Genomic DNA, 15,900 nt, shown 5'->3' on the forward strand with positions numbered 1-15,900 from the left:
GCGCCCGCCAACTTCGCTCCGCCCGCGGCGCAGAGAAGCTCGCAGCCCTCCGGAACCTTTGCGATCGCCTGGCTCGCTTTTCCCGCAGCCGCCGAGCAGCGCAGGCCCGGCGACTCCGGGTGCAGCTGGCCCTGTGCGGTGACATCGCCGTCCGGCGCCAGGCTCGAAGCCGCCCGGCCGCGCCCGCGGGGTCGCAGGCCGCTGGTCCCGCCCGGCCGCGCTCACAAACTACTCGCGGCTCGTGACCCGGGACAAACTTCTGGCGGCGGCGCAGCCTCTTCCACAGTCACCCTCCCCAGAGCCAGCTACCAAAATAGAAGACGCGGCCGGGGCGAGGAGGTGGGCGGGGGGAGCCCGCTGTCCGCTCCTCCCCGCGCGGCTGACGCCAGCCTCGGCGGCGGTAGTGGCGGTGGCCGCGGGGACTCCCCCAGCCGAGCTCCGGGAGGCGCTCGGGCGCGGGCCGGCGGGGCGCGGGCGCTCACGCCCTCTAGCGGGCCGCGGCGGCGCCGGGCGGCCGTGACGTGAGCGCTCCCTTCAGCCGGCCTGCGGGGCACCACCAGTCAGTCGGGGAGCAAGAGCCCCGCGCGCAGCCGGCGCGGGCTCGGTCATCGGCGCGCCGCCGCCCGGGGCTGGGCTTGGGGCTGCCTGTGGAGAGGCGGCGGGCGGGACGCGCGCGGCCACGGCCACGGCCACCGCCACGGCCACGGCCGGCAGCTCGGGTCCCGGGTCCCGGGCAGGGGAAGGCGAGAGGCGGCGAGCTCAGCCACCGGAACCGAGGGAAGATTTTGGCTCCGCGGGCTCGCCCTCCGCTCCCTCTGACAGCGGCGCCAGACGCCGAGTGGTGCCAGGGACAGGGGAGGAGGACCCAGGACCCTGTGCCCGCGCCCCTGGAGCCGCTGGAGTTCGGACTTCTGCAAGTGTTGGCACTTTGGGGGCTTGGCTTAGCGCTCTGCTGTTTACCCGTCTCTCCTCGCTGCCTCGGAACCAAAGCTCCCGGACCCCTCCGCCCTCGCGCGCCCACCCACCGCCGCCGGGGAGCGGCCCGGCGCGCACTCAGCACCATGAGGAGACTTGGGACTTGCCTGGCGACTTTGGCCGGACTTTTGCTAACTGCGGCGGGTGAGACGTTCTCAGGTAAGCTGGACCGCCTCTGCCGCCCCCGAGGTGCGGGGGCCGGCGCGGGACGCCCGGGACGCCGGCAGCTCCCTGGTGGTAGAGCCCTAAGGCTGGCGTCGGGGCCGGGCGGGGGGCGCGGCGGGCCGGACACTGCTTATGCCTGTGAGCCGGGCGCTGGGCGAGGGGCCGTGGGGCTGGCAGACGCCCAGTCCTCGGGCGGGCGGAGCGGACGGACCCCAAGGGCGAGCTCCCCGACCGGGACTCCCAGCTCGGCCCCCGTCCTTCCGCGGCCTGGGCTAGTGCTGAAGGTTGGGCGGCTTGCACTCTGAGTCCCTGGCCGGCTGCTAAAGGAACAGCAGAAAACTTTGCTTGAAGTTCCCAGTTGCAGCCGCCGGGCCGCCTGGCGTAGGCGCTGCGCGGTCCCCGCCGACCCCGAGCAGCGGCCGGGCCCAGGCCACCGGTGTTCGGCTGCGCCCGCAGCGATCGCCGGGACCTGGCGGCTGCTCCGGCGGCGGCGATCTCCCGGTGCCCTGCCCTCCCTGTCGCCCCCTGCCCGGCGCGGCTGGCGACCCTGGTGGGTCCCCGCGGTCGTGCAGCGTCTGCGGAGAGGCCGGGGGGAGTTCCTCGCCGGTCCCAGCCGTAGGGCTTGGCGGCCGCGGAGGGAAGCGGGCAGGTCCCCAGGCCCTGGCAGCCACTGCCCTGCGCCCCGCTGGGCTCCCCCTCCCCACCCTCGGCCCCCTAGCGGAGCGCCGCGGCCAGCGGCAACTTGTTCCTCCAGCCCGGCTGCCGGGGGTCCCAGGTGGGAAGAAGAGACACTGGCGGCCTGTGAGTGTGTTCGCGTGTGTGCCTGCACGCGCGCGGGGGCGTTCTAAGCCCAGAGGAACCCCTCACGGAGAGGATCTGTGGATCGGAGTCGGGGTCCGGCGTGGGGCCGAACCTGGCACCCTGTCACAGGGGTTTACAACCAGGATCACCTTTATTACCTGGATGACACAGGTGGATAGACGCAAATGCTGGCCCATTTGCACACCTTCTTTCTAGTGTTTATTAGATTAGTTTCATTAAGGTCCACATGCAGTGGGGGCGTTGGGCTTTCTTTTTGTTTTAATTAAAAAAGCCTGCTCTTTGGTCTTAAACTTGGTTTTTGCAAAATAGGTCTCTGCGTTTGGGAACAAGTGAGTTGAATGAGTAAGTTGGGCTTTTTAAGAATTTAATGAAGGGGACTTTCATAAACAGTAAAGAGCATATTTTAAGCAGTAAAAACCTTTGGTACTCCGGTGCGTGGAAATCTTTTTATTTTCTTGGGGTCCAGGACCATTGGCTGCTGGAGCTCTGGACTCACAGGCACATTAGTTGTGTCTTGTGTGTTGCTGATCTGCAGGACCCTTGATCACAGTTGGCCTCAGAGAAGGAGTGGAACTTGTAGGTTTTGAAACCCAAAGCATCAACTTCAATACAGAAATATCCTTTCTCCAAGTTTTGTGTTTCCCTAACTGCCTGGTGCTCCAGAGGATTTAACACAATGATGCACTGTCGTCTGATTATAAAACTGATGCAGAATTTGGTCTGTGTTCTTATTAGTGAATAATAGAGTACAATTTGAGAGGCTTGTAACTCATTAGTATTAGAAGCCAAGTATGAGAGCCCTAGTGATGGTTTTCTCTTTATTAAGATCCATAACTCCCTGCTTGGGATTTGTTTAAAGTTAAGCTGTGTCAAATATCATTTGGATGGATTTTTAAATTGTGTACAAGGGAGTGGAAACAAATATTTATATTGCTTATTTAAACCATGGGTTCCTCATCACCAAAAAGGATTTCAGCCTCAGTCGTACTGACTCGTGTCCTTGTTAAGGCTGACGTAAATGATCAGTCAAGCCAAAATAGACTTCTACTAAAATTTAACCTGATTTTTCATTTGGAAGAAATATATCTATTTGTTTGAGTTATCATACCATTAAGTGAAATGTGTTTTCTTTTCTATCTAGAAAGCCAGCGTTATCCTGGCATGCTAGTTAGTAAAGGGCAGCATCCAAGCCATGCCTCAGAAACATTGAACTTTAAAAAATGTGAAATTGGATTAGCTGGATGTGGTGTCGTGTGCCTGTAGTCCCAGCTGCTCTAGAGGCAGAGGCAGGAGGATCGCTTGAGCCCAGGAGTTCGAGGTTGCAGTGAGCTATGATTGCACCACTGCACCCCAGCCTGGGTGACAGAGTGAGAATCCGTCTCAAAAAAAAAGTGAAAAGTGAAGTTGGCAAATTTCATATATGCAAGGATCAGATATGTTTCACTTCATTACTTTTCTCTCCATATTGCGTTTAGGTAGTACAGGTGTGAATCAGGGTTTTGTTTTTTGTTTTTGTATGTTGAGGAAGTTAATTCTGAATGCTAGGAGTGGCATTGACACATTTCTTTTTTATGTTTCTTCCAGAAATTGTAGTAATTGGCTGCTTTTGACTTGACATGGGAATAAATTTTAGAGCTAGAAGAGCTAGATTGTAAGCTCCCTGAGGGCGAAACCAATTTTCGTTTTCTTCTGACTTTCTCACAAAACATTTCTCATAGATCCTTAGATGTCACGGGCATTACTATTTGTTGAATAAATCACTAATGAGAATCCTGATCATTTGCACATATTCTAATTGTGTGTGAATGGACCAATATATAATAAAATGGAGAGAGAGAAGTAACTGTTAAAAGTTAGACTTGGCTTGCCTTTTCCACACTGGGTTCTCTTTAGGCCAATGGACTAATCATGAGGGTTTATAAATATAATCAGTCAAGGGTTTTTGTATAACTCAGATATCATCTACACAAGGCACTCTGCCCTTTGCGTTCTGCAGTGCTCTCCTGTCCTCTTTTGGAATGGGTTTGGAATTGTTAAGATTGTTAATTAACCATTTCTGGAGCTGGGCTACATGTGATTTGTGTACCAGACGTCAGAAATAGAATGCTAAACTTACTGGAAAAGTATTAGGATTTGGGCCTGTGATGACATTACTTACTATAATGATGCATTTCATTACAAAATTGTGGGTTTTTTTTTGTTTTTGTTTTTGTTTTTTTTTTCGAGATGGAATCTTGCTCTGTCGCCGGGCTGGAGTACAGTGGCACGATCTCGGCTCACTGCAACCTCTGCCACCCGGGTTCAAGCGATTCTCCTGCCTCAGCCTCCCGAGTAGCTGGGACTACAGATGCGCACCACCACCACCGCCAGCTAATTTTTGTATTTTTAGTAGAGACGGGTTTTCACCATGTTGGCCAGGATGGTCTCAATCTCTTGACCTTGTGATCTGCCTGCCTTGGCCTCCCAAAGTGCTGGTATTACAGACATGAGCCACCGTGCTCGGGCTGAAAAATTGTTTTTTATCGTTACCATTTCTAATTTGTTAGGCAAAATAATGGAGGTTCACTTTATATCTTCTAGGCCTTTAGTGTTCACTAAAAATAACTGGTAAGATGGTATATAAGTAAGACATGAGAAAGAAAGTTAAATCATTTTACTTTTGTTGGAAATTCTCTTTTGCATAGTGAGAAGCCAACGAGTTGGCAAGTTATTCCTCTTTGACCCAATTTCTTAAAAGCCAAGTTGCAACATATATAATACAATGAAGTGTTTAGTTCTACCTTATAATGGTTTTGATGTGTTAAGTTCTGCTAAGCAAGCTTTGGTTTGCAATAATAGAAATACAGACTTAGCTCTTTGTTTCAGCTACAGTAATATTTGAAATATATTAAATGTTAACATAACCTTGTGAATTTGGGACTCTTGTGGAGAAATTAATTTTTTAAAATATTTTAAGGATGTTTGTGGGAAAACTGCAGAAATCTGAATAAAGCCTGTAATTTAGTTAGTAGTGTGGTACCAATGTTAATTTCTTAGCTTTGGTAATTCTGCTCTGTGTATGTAAGATGTTAACATTAGGGGGAAGCTGGGTGAAGGGTGTACTTGCACAATTTGTATTGTTTTTGCAAGTCTTCTATAAATCTGAAATTTTTTCAAAATACAGAATTTTAAAGCACCCTTTGCAAAGAGTGGTAATATATTTGTTTAGCAGTTAAGTTTATTTTTTCTTTTTCAGATAACTATAGTCATAGCATTTTACATTTTCAAGATGCTTTCACTAGATTGAAAATTGATAATGAAAATACTTCAAATTTAAATCAGTAAGCATGAAAGAAATATGCTAAGAAATTACTATAACGTTCTTAGTGTTCTGTATATGTAAAGAAGAATTGCTTGAGCATAATGAATTGTTCCGATCTACAAAATTATAGGTTTTAGTCTCTCATGTTTTCAAAGGGTTATTTTTACAGATTTTAAGAAAAGAATCTATTGACATACAGTGATATATGGATAAGTGTGTATATAATTTTGGTAATTCAAAACGAATTTTCTTTAATGAACAAGTAATTTGAATTATGTCTTCAGATTATATAAATTCTTTATAAATGAAGCATAGCCTAGCCTTTGGTAAAAGTTGGTTTCAGAATTTAAGCAATTCTGTGACAGTTCGGGAAAAGTCAATACCTTTATTTAAATTTTTCATAATTCTCTAAGGATTGTAATATATTCTAGGAATTGTGAGGCTGTATACAGTAGAGGAACTATGTATTAGATTAAGTATTGTTTTCTTTCAATTTTTGTTTTAGATTTCATTAAGTTTTCTAGAATGAGCATGTATTATCTAAATATCCCAAGGCTTAGTTTTCATTTAGGGAATCAGGCATTTTAATGAGTTTTATGCTTTTCAACAGTGAAATTTTTCTTAGGGGTTATGTCCACCATGCATTTTACTTTAATTCTGAGATTCTTCTCTTTGAAAACCAACTTTCCTACAGTTTCACTTTTTAGTGTGCCTACTATCTTTATGAATATAATATGCATGTTAATAGGCTTATTTTATAAGTGAGGGAAGGTTTAATTATTAATGTCTTTCCAACTCACAAATTAAACATTCTAAAGAGGTACAAAATAATGTAAATCTTGCATTATAAGAGGATGTTGCTTTTTTGCTTCCTAAAATACCGCGGTGGTTTTCAGTTTAGTCATCAGAAAGCCTGAGTTGACACTGTAGCTCTGAAAAACCCAGCAGAGAAAAATAAGTTGGGCTGCCTTGGGTGGGGAGGAGGAAAGGTTTAGTCACCAAGCTTCCTAGTCTGTAGTGCCCTCATCATTGGTGAGGCGGCTGGCAAGGCCAGGGCATAATTAAGGGGCTGGGAGTATGTGAGAGAAAAAGATAAAAACAGGATGAGAAGAGAAGTGTTGTGTACTCAGGTGTGGGATGTGACGAGCTCTAGAGATCTTAGCAAGGGAGGGTCACTCCCCTTGTGCCCTCTTAGCTATGAAGGAGAAACACATGGAAAGTTGAAGGAGGGCCATGAAGAGTGGCAGTTGTGCAGGTAGATCACAGTGACATCCTGCCTCAGTGACGTTAGGTGGCTCTGGGGAGGGCCTGGGAAACTGCACCAGTGTTGATGGTGAGCTAGGTTTAAATCCGTGCTTCTCTGCTGTCCACGGGGAGCATCTGGAGGCCTCCTTTCAAAGGCTGCTTCCTGGGGCCCAGCTGTGGTGATTCTGATGTCCACGACGGAGGTCCCCCAGCATCCCTGGGTGGTCAGGGTTTGTAGCCACAGTTGAAGAAACGTCCTGAAAGAAGAGGTTTTTTTTTTTTGAGACGAAGTCTCTCTCTTGTCCCCCAGGCTAGAGTGCAACTGAGCGATATTGGCTCACTACAGCCTCCGCCTCCCGAGTTCAAGCGATTCTCCTGCCTCAGCCTCCCGAGTAGGTGGAATTATAGGCGCCTGCCACCATGCCTGGCTAATTTTTGTATTTTTAGTAGAGACGGGGTTTCACCATGTTGGCCATGGCTAGTCTTGAACTCCTGACCTCAGGTGATCCTCCCGCTTCCGCCTCCCAAAGTGCTGGGATTACAGGCATGAGCTACCATGCCTGGCCCTGAAAGAGGAGTTTTTAAAGTGTTGTCCTTGAGCGAGCAACATCAGCATTACATTGAAAGTTGTTAGACTTGCAACCCTCTGATCCTGAATCCGCAACCCTGGGGATGAGGCCCAGCAATCTGTGTTAGAACAAGCCCCCCATGGGATTCTGATGTGACCTGAAATTGGAGAACCCTTGTTCTAAAAGAACTGAGATCTTCTGCCTGCCCTATCAGCCTCCCTTGACAAGAGCTGAAAGAGAACTGGGGGTAAAAATATCATTCATCCACTGCTTAGTCCATTCATTCACTGCTTAGCCTCTTGGTTAATACGGCCAGTATTACCAACATGATGATGTAATTGTGTTGTCTCTGGCCAGACACTGGGGAAGAGACTAAATCCAGCCAGTTGTAAAACTCAAATGAATAAAAAAGTTTCCAATGTTTTTACTTACCACAATGTAACAATTAAATTTTGTTGTAATGGTTAGCCATTGGAAATTTCCCTGGGTTGATATTTCGTATAGGAGATATTTGTTGGCTTGTTATAATAAGCATGTAGCCCAGTGTGCTTATTAGAATATTTAATAGTGCTTATTAATAATTCTTATTGAAATATTTAATTCAAGTAAATATTTGTTGAGCACTTACATTTGTACGGCCCTTTTGTGGATGGTAATGGGCAAAGATAAAGAAGATATAGTTACCACACTTTGAGAAGTTATTCATTTATTAAAAGTTTCAAAATCTACTAAAATGGAAAGTAACAGGGACTTTCTCAGGAGAGAACTGGAAGTTAGTAGATGTAAGATTTGGAATTGTAATGTGGAAATGTGAAACTTTGCCTTTGGCAATAAACTCACCTTCTAAATAGAAAATAAAGGTTTTTCGGCCAGGCGCGGTGGCTCACGCCTGTAATCCCAGCACTTTGGGAGGCGGAGGCAGGTGGATCACGAGGTCAGGAGACCAAGACCATCCTGGCTAACATGGTGAAACCCTGTTTCTACTAAAAATACAAAAAAATTAGCCGGGCATGGTGGCGGGCCCCTGTAGTTCCAGCTACTCAGGAGGCTGAGGCAGGAGAATGGCGTGAACCGGGAGGCAGAGCTTGCAGTGAGCTGAGATTGCGCCACTGCACTCCAGCCTGGGCAACAGAGCGAGACTCCATCTCAAAAAATAGAAAAAAATAATAAAGATTTTTCTTGGACATTTATTTAAAGTACTGACAATGTGTATCCTAAAATTGAGCCTAATTTTTCAATGAACCCTCAAAGACAACCATTGCATCTCTGTCATTTAACACTCCAGGTAAATAAAAACAATCATGATGTCTTTTAACAGATTGATCCTGAACGCTTTGTAGCCGGCCTTTCTGAGAAACAGCTGAAGAGTGCTTCCCTGCTGCCGGTTGCTCCTGCTGTGATCCGCAGCTGATCACTAGGTGTAGCTGTGTCCCTTAACCCACATGCCTGAGCCAAGCAAGGTCCAGCCCCATCTATAGATGGCTTCCTGGACAGTTAAAGAAAGGCACGAGAGTGGACTTTCATCCGCTTACGTGTGCATCTCTAACTCTTTATTGTAAAATTGAATTCTTTAGTGGGAGTTGTAGTTCCACTGCTACTTGTAGTGTAGTTTGTTGAAATTCAGCACTGATCCAGAGACAACTTTAGATTCACCTGCTACAGTCTTACTCATTTTTTTCTTTTCTTTTTCTGTTGTGTCATATGTTGCTGCTAATCTACATGTAGTGGTGAAACTGGAAGAAGTAGTATATATTTGCCAACTAAGTAAAGGATTCATGTTAACCTTTGGGGCCTTCTTGTAGTAGACCAGAAAAAGCAGTGGTGTGGATGGCTCTGTAGGTGTGTAACATCTTTAGGACATGGCTTGTCTGTACTTTTCTTACGTCTGCAAGGAGTGACTTCTACAGCACTGAGGGTTTAGGTATGTAATTCAAGAAGTCATGAAAATCTGCCTGGAAATCTGATTCAGCCATTTTTCCTGTTTAAAACTCAGAAGACTAATGAGTCATCAAAAACTTTATATGAAATGCAAGTGTTGGGCTTTGGGTTAGAAGTCAGGGCAGGGTGGAGGATCTGATTGAAGACGGCTGTGTGGCTTTCTTTCGAAACTGGGGCTAGCAGGGATTGGAAATGACCTTGCAAGCTAAAAGAGCAAGGATTGCAGGACATACAGGAGAGATGAATGAAAGGAGAGGAGTCAGAGACTTGTCAAAACTGATAAGGTTTTAGCATCTCCCTCTGAAGAAAAGGCCACTGTTTAACAGAATGATTTATTTCAACATGCACTAGCCAAAGCAGAAGCAAAGCATTTACTTTTTATGGTCTGCAAAGCATAAAAGCTTATAGAGCATCAGTTTTTCAGATGGGTGAATATTCATTTTAATCTCTCTATTCAATATGCAGAAAGCAGATTTATTGCATATAATGAGAACAGTGCATATTAGTGTGGGTTACTCTGGGAGTCTGAGGCCCCATTACTTCTCCCTGGCTTCCAGCTATGGAATCAAAATGGGCTCACAGGTAACAGGTAGGCTTTGACAGAGAGTGAGAAGGAATTGGACCACACCCTTTGTATAGTCTGTGTTTTTTTGATTTTTTTTTCTCAAGGAGTCTTGCTCTGTCATCCAGGCTGGAGTACAGTGGCAGGATCACTGATCATGGCTCAATGCAGCTTCGACTTCCTGGGCTCAAGCAGTCGTCCCACCTCAGCCTCCTGAGCAGCTGGGTCCATAGGCACAAGCCACCATGCATGGCTAATTAAAGAAAAAAATTGATAGAGATGGGGTTTTGGTACATTGCCTGGGCTGGTCTTAAACTTCTGGGCTCAAGCAGTCTTCAGCCTCCCAAAGTGCTGGGTTTACAGATGTGAGCCACTGTGCCTGGCCCAGCTTGTTTTTGATGGATACTATTTGTTCTCTCTTCTCTGTTTGAGTAGCTTGAGGTACTTTACTTCATGTAATAAGCACATGCTTAAAATGAACTCAGTATGATGTTCCATCTAGATATACAGTTATAAAGTGGTTTAAGCATTCCTTTTAAAATACTCATAATGTGTAAAACCAAATTACTTAACAATTTTAGCATGTAGCAGTCCCTCAATAAGTATTTGTCGAATGAATGAAGAAATAATTTAAAGAAGCTCCCTTGGAGAAGAAAAAAATCAAATAACTTATGCTTAAGGCTGTTTTTTTTTTTTTCCCTACTTCCTATAAAGTTTGACTTAGGTATCTCCAATAACCTTAACAATAGAACCAGGCTGTGTGTTTAGTGCCTGGTGCCATTAGCAATTTATAGGTGTATAGAGACCTAGTTGCTAAATTTAAAGGAAAAAGTTTTACCTTTTGTTAATTAAATATATAGAAGTAAGACTGTAGTTTTATTGTGTATAATAAAAATGTATAAATCAGTTATTGCCATAAAGTAGCATTTTGATATAATACTGATCACTAAAAAATGAAATTTACTATGCAGTAGATTTATCATGACTGTACTCTAGGGGGATTTGATTTAGTCACTGGTATATTAAAGGAACCATGGTATCACTAGAAAGAAGATTCCATGATGGGGATAATATATATTATCTCTGCTGCCTTTTATTTCTGGTATAGAATGAAATGAATTATACCTACACAGAGCTCAGACTGCATCATGATAACATCAGGCTCATCTTCATTACAGCAGGCATGTTCTTGTTCCTTTTTCATTCAGTGTAGCATACTCTCAAGTGATAAAACTTAATAAAAAGAGGCTACTTTGACAACAACCTCATAAACTGTGTTTTCTACTTCCTCAACTTCTTAAGTCTTGAACACTGAATGTGGTGTAAAATTTCCACAATGAGTTCAGGTCATTGGCTCTCATTGGCATTGTGTTCTGTGTGTGTGTGTGAGGGAGCTTCTCCCTCGTGTCTCAGTCATCATTTTCATCCCATATGTGTGGCTTTTTAAAGAGCCTCTGCTTTTCTTTCTAACCTGGCTCACTAGGCAGGGGGCCTCTGTGAGACAGCTGGTTGAGAACCCTTGGTATGTTTGGAGTGCAGCATGTTTTGTCAGAGAGGGACAGGACACAGTGGGGGCCTGAGGCTGTGACATCAGCCATGGGGGTCCCTGAGCTGTGGAAAGAAGGGCAGTAGCAGCCTCTGGTTGGATCAGGGTCTTCCTGGCATTGAGTTCTCCTTCTACCTCTAAGTAGCCATGAGGCCTCGGGTGTGTTATTTCATTTTAAAATACCTTGCAGGATGATGATGATGATGATGCTGATGCTGCTGCTGCTGATGATTTTTAGACAGGGTCTCACTCTTGTCACCCAGGCTGTAGTGCAAGTGGCATGATCATAGCTCACTGCAGCCGTGAACTCCTGGGCTCAAGCGATCCTCCCACCTCAGCCTCCTGAGTAGTTGGTAGCATAGGTGCATCACCATGCCTGGCTATTTATTTATTTATTTATTTATTTTTTGAGATGAGTCTTGCTCTGTTGCCCAGGCTGGAGTACAATGGCGTGATCTTGGCTCACTGAAAGCTCCGCCTCTCAGGTTCACGCCATTCTCCTGCCTCAGCCTCCCGAGTAGCTGGGGCTACAGGCGTCTGCCACCACGCCCGGCTAATTTTTTGTATTTTTAGTAGAGACGGGGTTTCACCGTGTTAGCCAGGATGGTCTCGATCTCCTGACCTCGTGATCCGCCCACCTCGGCCTCCCAAAGTGCTGGGATTACAGGCGTGAGCCACAATGCCCAGCTAATTTTTTTTTTTTCAAGAGACAGAGGTCTTGTTTTGTTGCCTTGGCTGGTCTCAAAACACCTGGGTTCAAGTGATCCTCCCACCTCAGCCTCCCAAAGTGCTGGGATTACAAGCGTGAGCTGCTATTCCCTGCCTCCTTGCAGAATTATTGCAAAGACTAAATCAGAGAACCAATGCTGTGATGTCAGGGGCCCCTGGGGTGATAAGGCTTCATGTGTAATTAGTGGTCAGGATAAGACGGGTCCATCAGTCTGTTCCCCCATCCTCATGCAGATTACAGATTTAAGCATAGGAACCCTGTGCTTTCATAAATGAAAAAGTGTTGAATATTGGCAATTTCACATGATTCAGACTAACACATCCCCTTTCTGGGTCCAAGGCTTTGATAGTTGTGGTGCTGGGAGGTTGTGTAAGTGACATAGGAGTATGTAAATGTGGTTATATATGTCTAGATTTTATAAACAGGGCCAACATTATGTTTGAAAAGAAAAAAGCTCCCTGAAATTAGCAAAATAATCACCTTAAAATTGGCATCATGAAAAGCCAGCACTGCTCAGTGCCATGGAAGGCCCTGCATCCTGGAGACCTGCATTACAGTCACCTGAAGCACTTGTTAAAAATGCAGATTCCTGGCCCCACCAGACCTACAGAGTCAGAAACTGGAAAGAAATACCTCATATGTTTTGATCTTCATTAAAGTTGAAGAGCTACTGGAAGGAGACTAACAGTGACTCAGAGACCCTGCCTTTGTATTGAATTTATCACGTCTACTATGAGGAGTGTTAAGAAAGCATCTGAGGATTACTATTAACACATGAATTTTTACATAGCAAACTATAATTGGCCAGAGAGCATTTCTTATATAAAGCAGAGGCTTTTCAGCATTAGAAGAGAAAATGAGTTATGAAACAATTACATTATAGAAACTTATCTGCTTCATATCTATCTTGCAACTTGGTGACCTCTAGTAAATGTGGCATCAGTCTGGAATGTTTAAAATATAGTGAAAGAATAAAGACATTTTGGAATAATCAGAACACAGATGATTTTAGATCTCTAAATTTGCCGATTTGAGCTGCATTTTGAGATGACTCATTCAGGGAAGATCATGAGACAAGATGATCTGCAAAGTATTTTGGGAAGATTATTTTCCAGCACTTAGTCCTTTACTTCATGTTCATTGAAACATATGAACACTGTGGAATAATTTGTCTTAGGTGCCCCATAAGTATGGACCAAAAGCTTGTTGCTTTGATTGCAGTAGTTTTAAAAAGTCTCACAAACCTCAAAATGGGCATACTGGGCTGTTAAAGCACTTGAAATTTCCACTAGCTCATCATTTTGGCCAATGAAAAAAGGTCTTTGTCAAAATGTAGTCTCTAGGAGAGGTGGTTCATTAAGTTATCTTAAATATGACATCTCTAACTAGCTGTCACCTTGATAAGTTGACATCTTTAGATTCTCCCTTGTAAAATGACATTTGATTCAAGGATCTCTCCAATATCTTAAAGAGTATGAGGATTGTCGTCAGCTTGTATCTTAGTTCAAATTAGTTTGTCAGATGGCACAGCATAAGAGAATGAGACTTGGATCACTGGGTCATTTTTGATAGATGAGCATGGGAGACATGTCTAGAGCATTGGGTCCCATCTGAGAGAGTGCCTGATACAGCATGAGGTTGCTTGCTAACAAGAAGTGGGTGTTGAAGGGCTGTCTGCAAGATTTTAGATGCTTTGAACATTTGCCATAGGCTTCATCTGCTAAGCTATGCACTTAGCATAAGCGAAGTTCACTCTTTCTCTCTGTACTTGAGAATGTAGCTACCATTCACAGGTGACACTAAAGGCTCCTCAGCAACCAGACTGTTACGGCCTGTGGCTTTCTTCTTAAATATTGACTACATAGGTAAGCCTTCTTTCAGGGGCTTAGCATTGATAGTCGTAAGTGATAACCATATACTGAGCACTAAGTATGTGTTAAATAGTGTGCTGAGAGAGTATGATATTCTCAAACTTATTGCCCCCCATTTACGAATAGAAGCTTGGCTGAGAGAATCGACGGAGACTTTGGGAGGTAAAGTCATCTCCACTCCCAACCCAACCAGGTCATCTGAACGTGGGGTACATGCACCATATTATGTCTCCCTCCCCATACATACACAGAGTAGTGTTTTCCTGATTTATGCTTTACTTTGATGCCGTCCTCCTGTATTAAAGTGTGCTCTAAGAAAAAGGATTTCAAATGTAGTGTTGTGGCTGCTAGGAAGATATTAAGTGATGTTGTATTATGTTATATAAAATCCGTATGATGACCTTCTGGAGAGATTTCTTTCCGGTTCAGGGAAAGGTGTGATTCTCCTGTGCAGTTAGATTCTTCTCGTGGACACAGTGCGTAATATAACCCATCAAGTTTCTTTTTTCTGTTGGCTGTTAGAAAGCCAGATTCAAACGCATGTTTTGTAGTAGTTAGAACTTTTATATTGAACTGAAAACCTTAGTCAAAGCTGGCCTACATCGAACAGGGAATTTGTTGGCTCTTGTAACATGTAACAGAGAAGGCCAAAGGTGGGCACGGGATTCCAAGTCTTCCTTGCTAAGCATCTTTTCTCTCTATGTGATGTTTCTAAGGAGTTACAGGCTAAATCCCTCCGGCTCCAAGCCTAGTGGAAAGAGAGATTCTCTTCCCTCATGGTACAAATCACTCCTGTGATTGGGCTCCAAGAAAAAAATAAAAATAAAATAGGTTCTGTTACCAGTTGAAGAGTAGATAGTACCTGGACAAAAAGCAGCAAACTGCCAGAGCATTCATCTGTGCAGTTGATCCTTGTTTCTGGGTCTTTTTGTTGGCCTGATTCTTAGTCACTTCTCACGTCATTTTAATTTATTTTGCTGTATTTTTTGTATCATTATAAATGCATTAAACGTTTTTGGGTGGTGGCAGAAAATAAATTAGTTTCAAATCTCATCATTTGTGTCAGTGCTCCAAATGTACCTTTTGTGTGTGCATGTTTCATTTACTTTTTTTTTTTTTTTTTGAGACAAGGTCTTGCTCTGTCACCCCGGCTGGAGTGCAGTGGTACGATTATAGTTCACTGCAGCCTTGACATCTCAGGCTCAAGTGATCCACCTCAGCCTCCAGAGTAGCTGGGACTCCCAAGCAGCATGTGGCACTATTCCTGGCTACTTCACGAAATTTTTTTTGAAGAGATGACTTCTCATTATGTTGCCCAGACTAGTCTCAAACTCCTGGCCTCAAGCCATCCCCCTGCCTCAGCCTCCCAAAGTGTTGGGATTACAGGCATGGGACACACCACCTGGCATCAAATTTATTTTTTTAAAGCATCAAAATCTTTTGGCTAAGCAAAATTTTACATAGGTAGAAATGTATACAAATCTTTTGGTTAAACAAAGTTTTATGTGAACATATTTTTAAAAAGGCTATCCAAATTGGCAAACAAGGTATATTGGTTAGCTATTGCTGTGTAACAAAGCACCTCAGAACTTAGTGACCTAAAACAACCACCATTTACTAAAACTTAGTGACCTAAAACAACCACCATTTACTATTCTTCATGTTCTGTGGGTGCCTCTGCTGACCTAAGTTGGGCTCAGTATACTTCGTGTATATGTGTCTCTCCTCGGTGATCTTGGCTGAGCTTTCTTGAAATTTTGCTGCTGTCCTTCTGTAGGCTGGTCTAGGATGTCCTCAGCTGGGACAGTTGGACTCTCGTACATGTGATCTCTCGTTCCAAAGAGAGAGCAGAAGTGAACCAAGACTTCTGGGCTAATGCTTGGGAAGAGTACATTGTCACTTCCACCTCTTCTCCTGGCCAAAGCCAGTTACAAGGCCAGCCTAAATCAAGGGTGGGGAAGTAGTCCTCACTCCTTGGTATGTGAGGCTGCAGGGCCACATGGTAAAGAGTACGGATACAAAAAGAGGTGGGAAATTGGGACCCACAGAGGGGTCTGCTAGGACCCAGCACATATGACCTAAATGCCTCAGCTTCTCAGAACAGTTGGGAAATCATGGGCAGCATGGAAAAAAAAAAAAGTTTAGGGTTGAAAGAACTGCATTCAAGGGCCAACAC

General features: G+C 44.9%; 1 protein-coding gene across 7 annotated transcripts in view; it reads left to right on the forward strand.

Moving 5' to 3' along the window:
- Positions 1-546: 546 nt before the first annotated feature.
- PTPRM (protein tyrosine phosphatase receptor type M) overlaps positions 547-15,900 on the forward strand; it is an 834,094-nt gene continuing 818,740 nt past the window's right edge. For 5 of the 7 annotated variants that reach the window (XM_055238011.2, XM_055238031.2, XM_055238021.2 and 2 more), the window contains exon 1: positions 547-1,134. In XM_055238011.2, coding sequence (XP_055093986.1) covers positions 1,062-1,134 — 73 coding nt within the window. In that variant the 5' untranslated portion in view covers positions 547-1,061. The remainder of the gene's footprint in view (positions 1,135-15,900) is intronic. The other 2 variants (XM_055238049.2, XM_055238056.2) reach the window with 1 other exon arrangement.

This window comes from Symphalangus syndactylus, chromosome 1 (assembly GCF_028878055.3).
Source record: "Symphalangus syndactylus isolate Jambi chromosome 1, NHGRI_mSymSyn1-v2.1_pri, whole genome shotgun sequence".
In the NCBI taxonomy this organism is placed as follows: Eukaryota; Metazoa; Chordata; class Mammalia; order Primates; family Hylobatidae; genus Symphalangus; species Symphalangus syndactylus.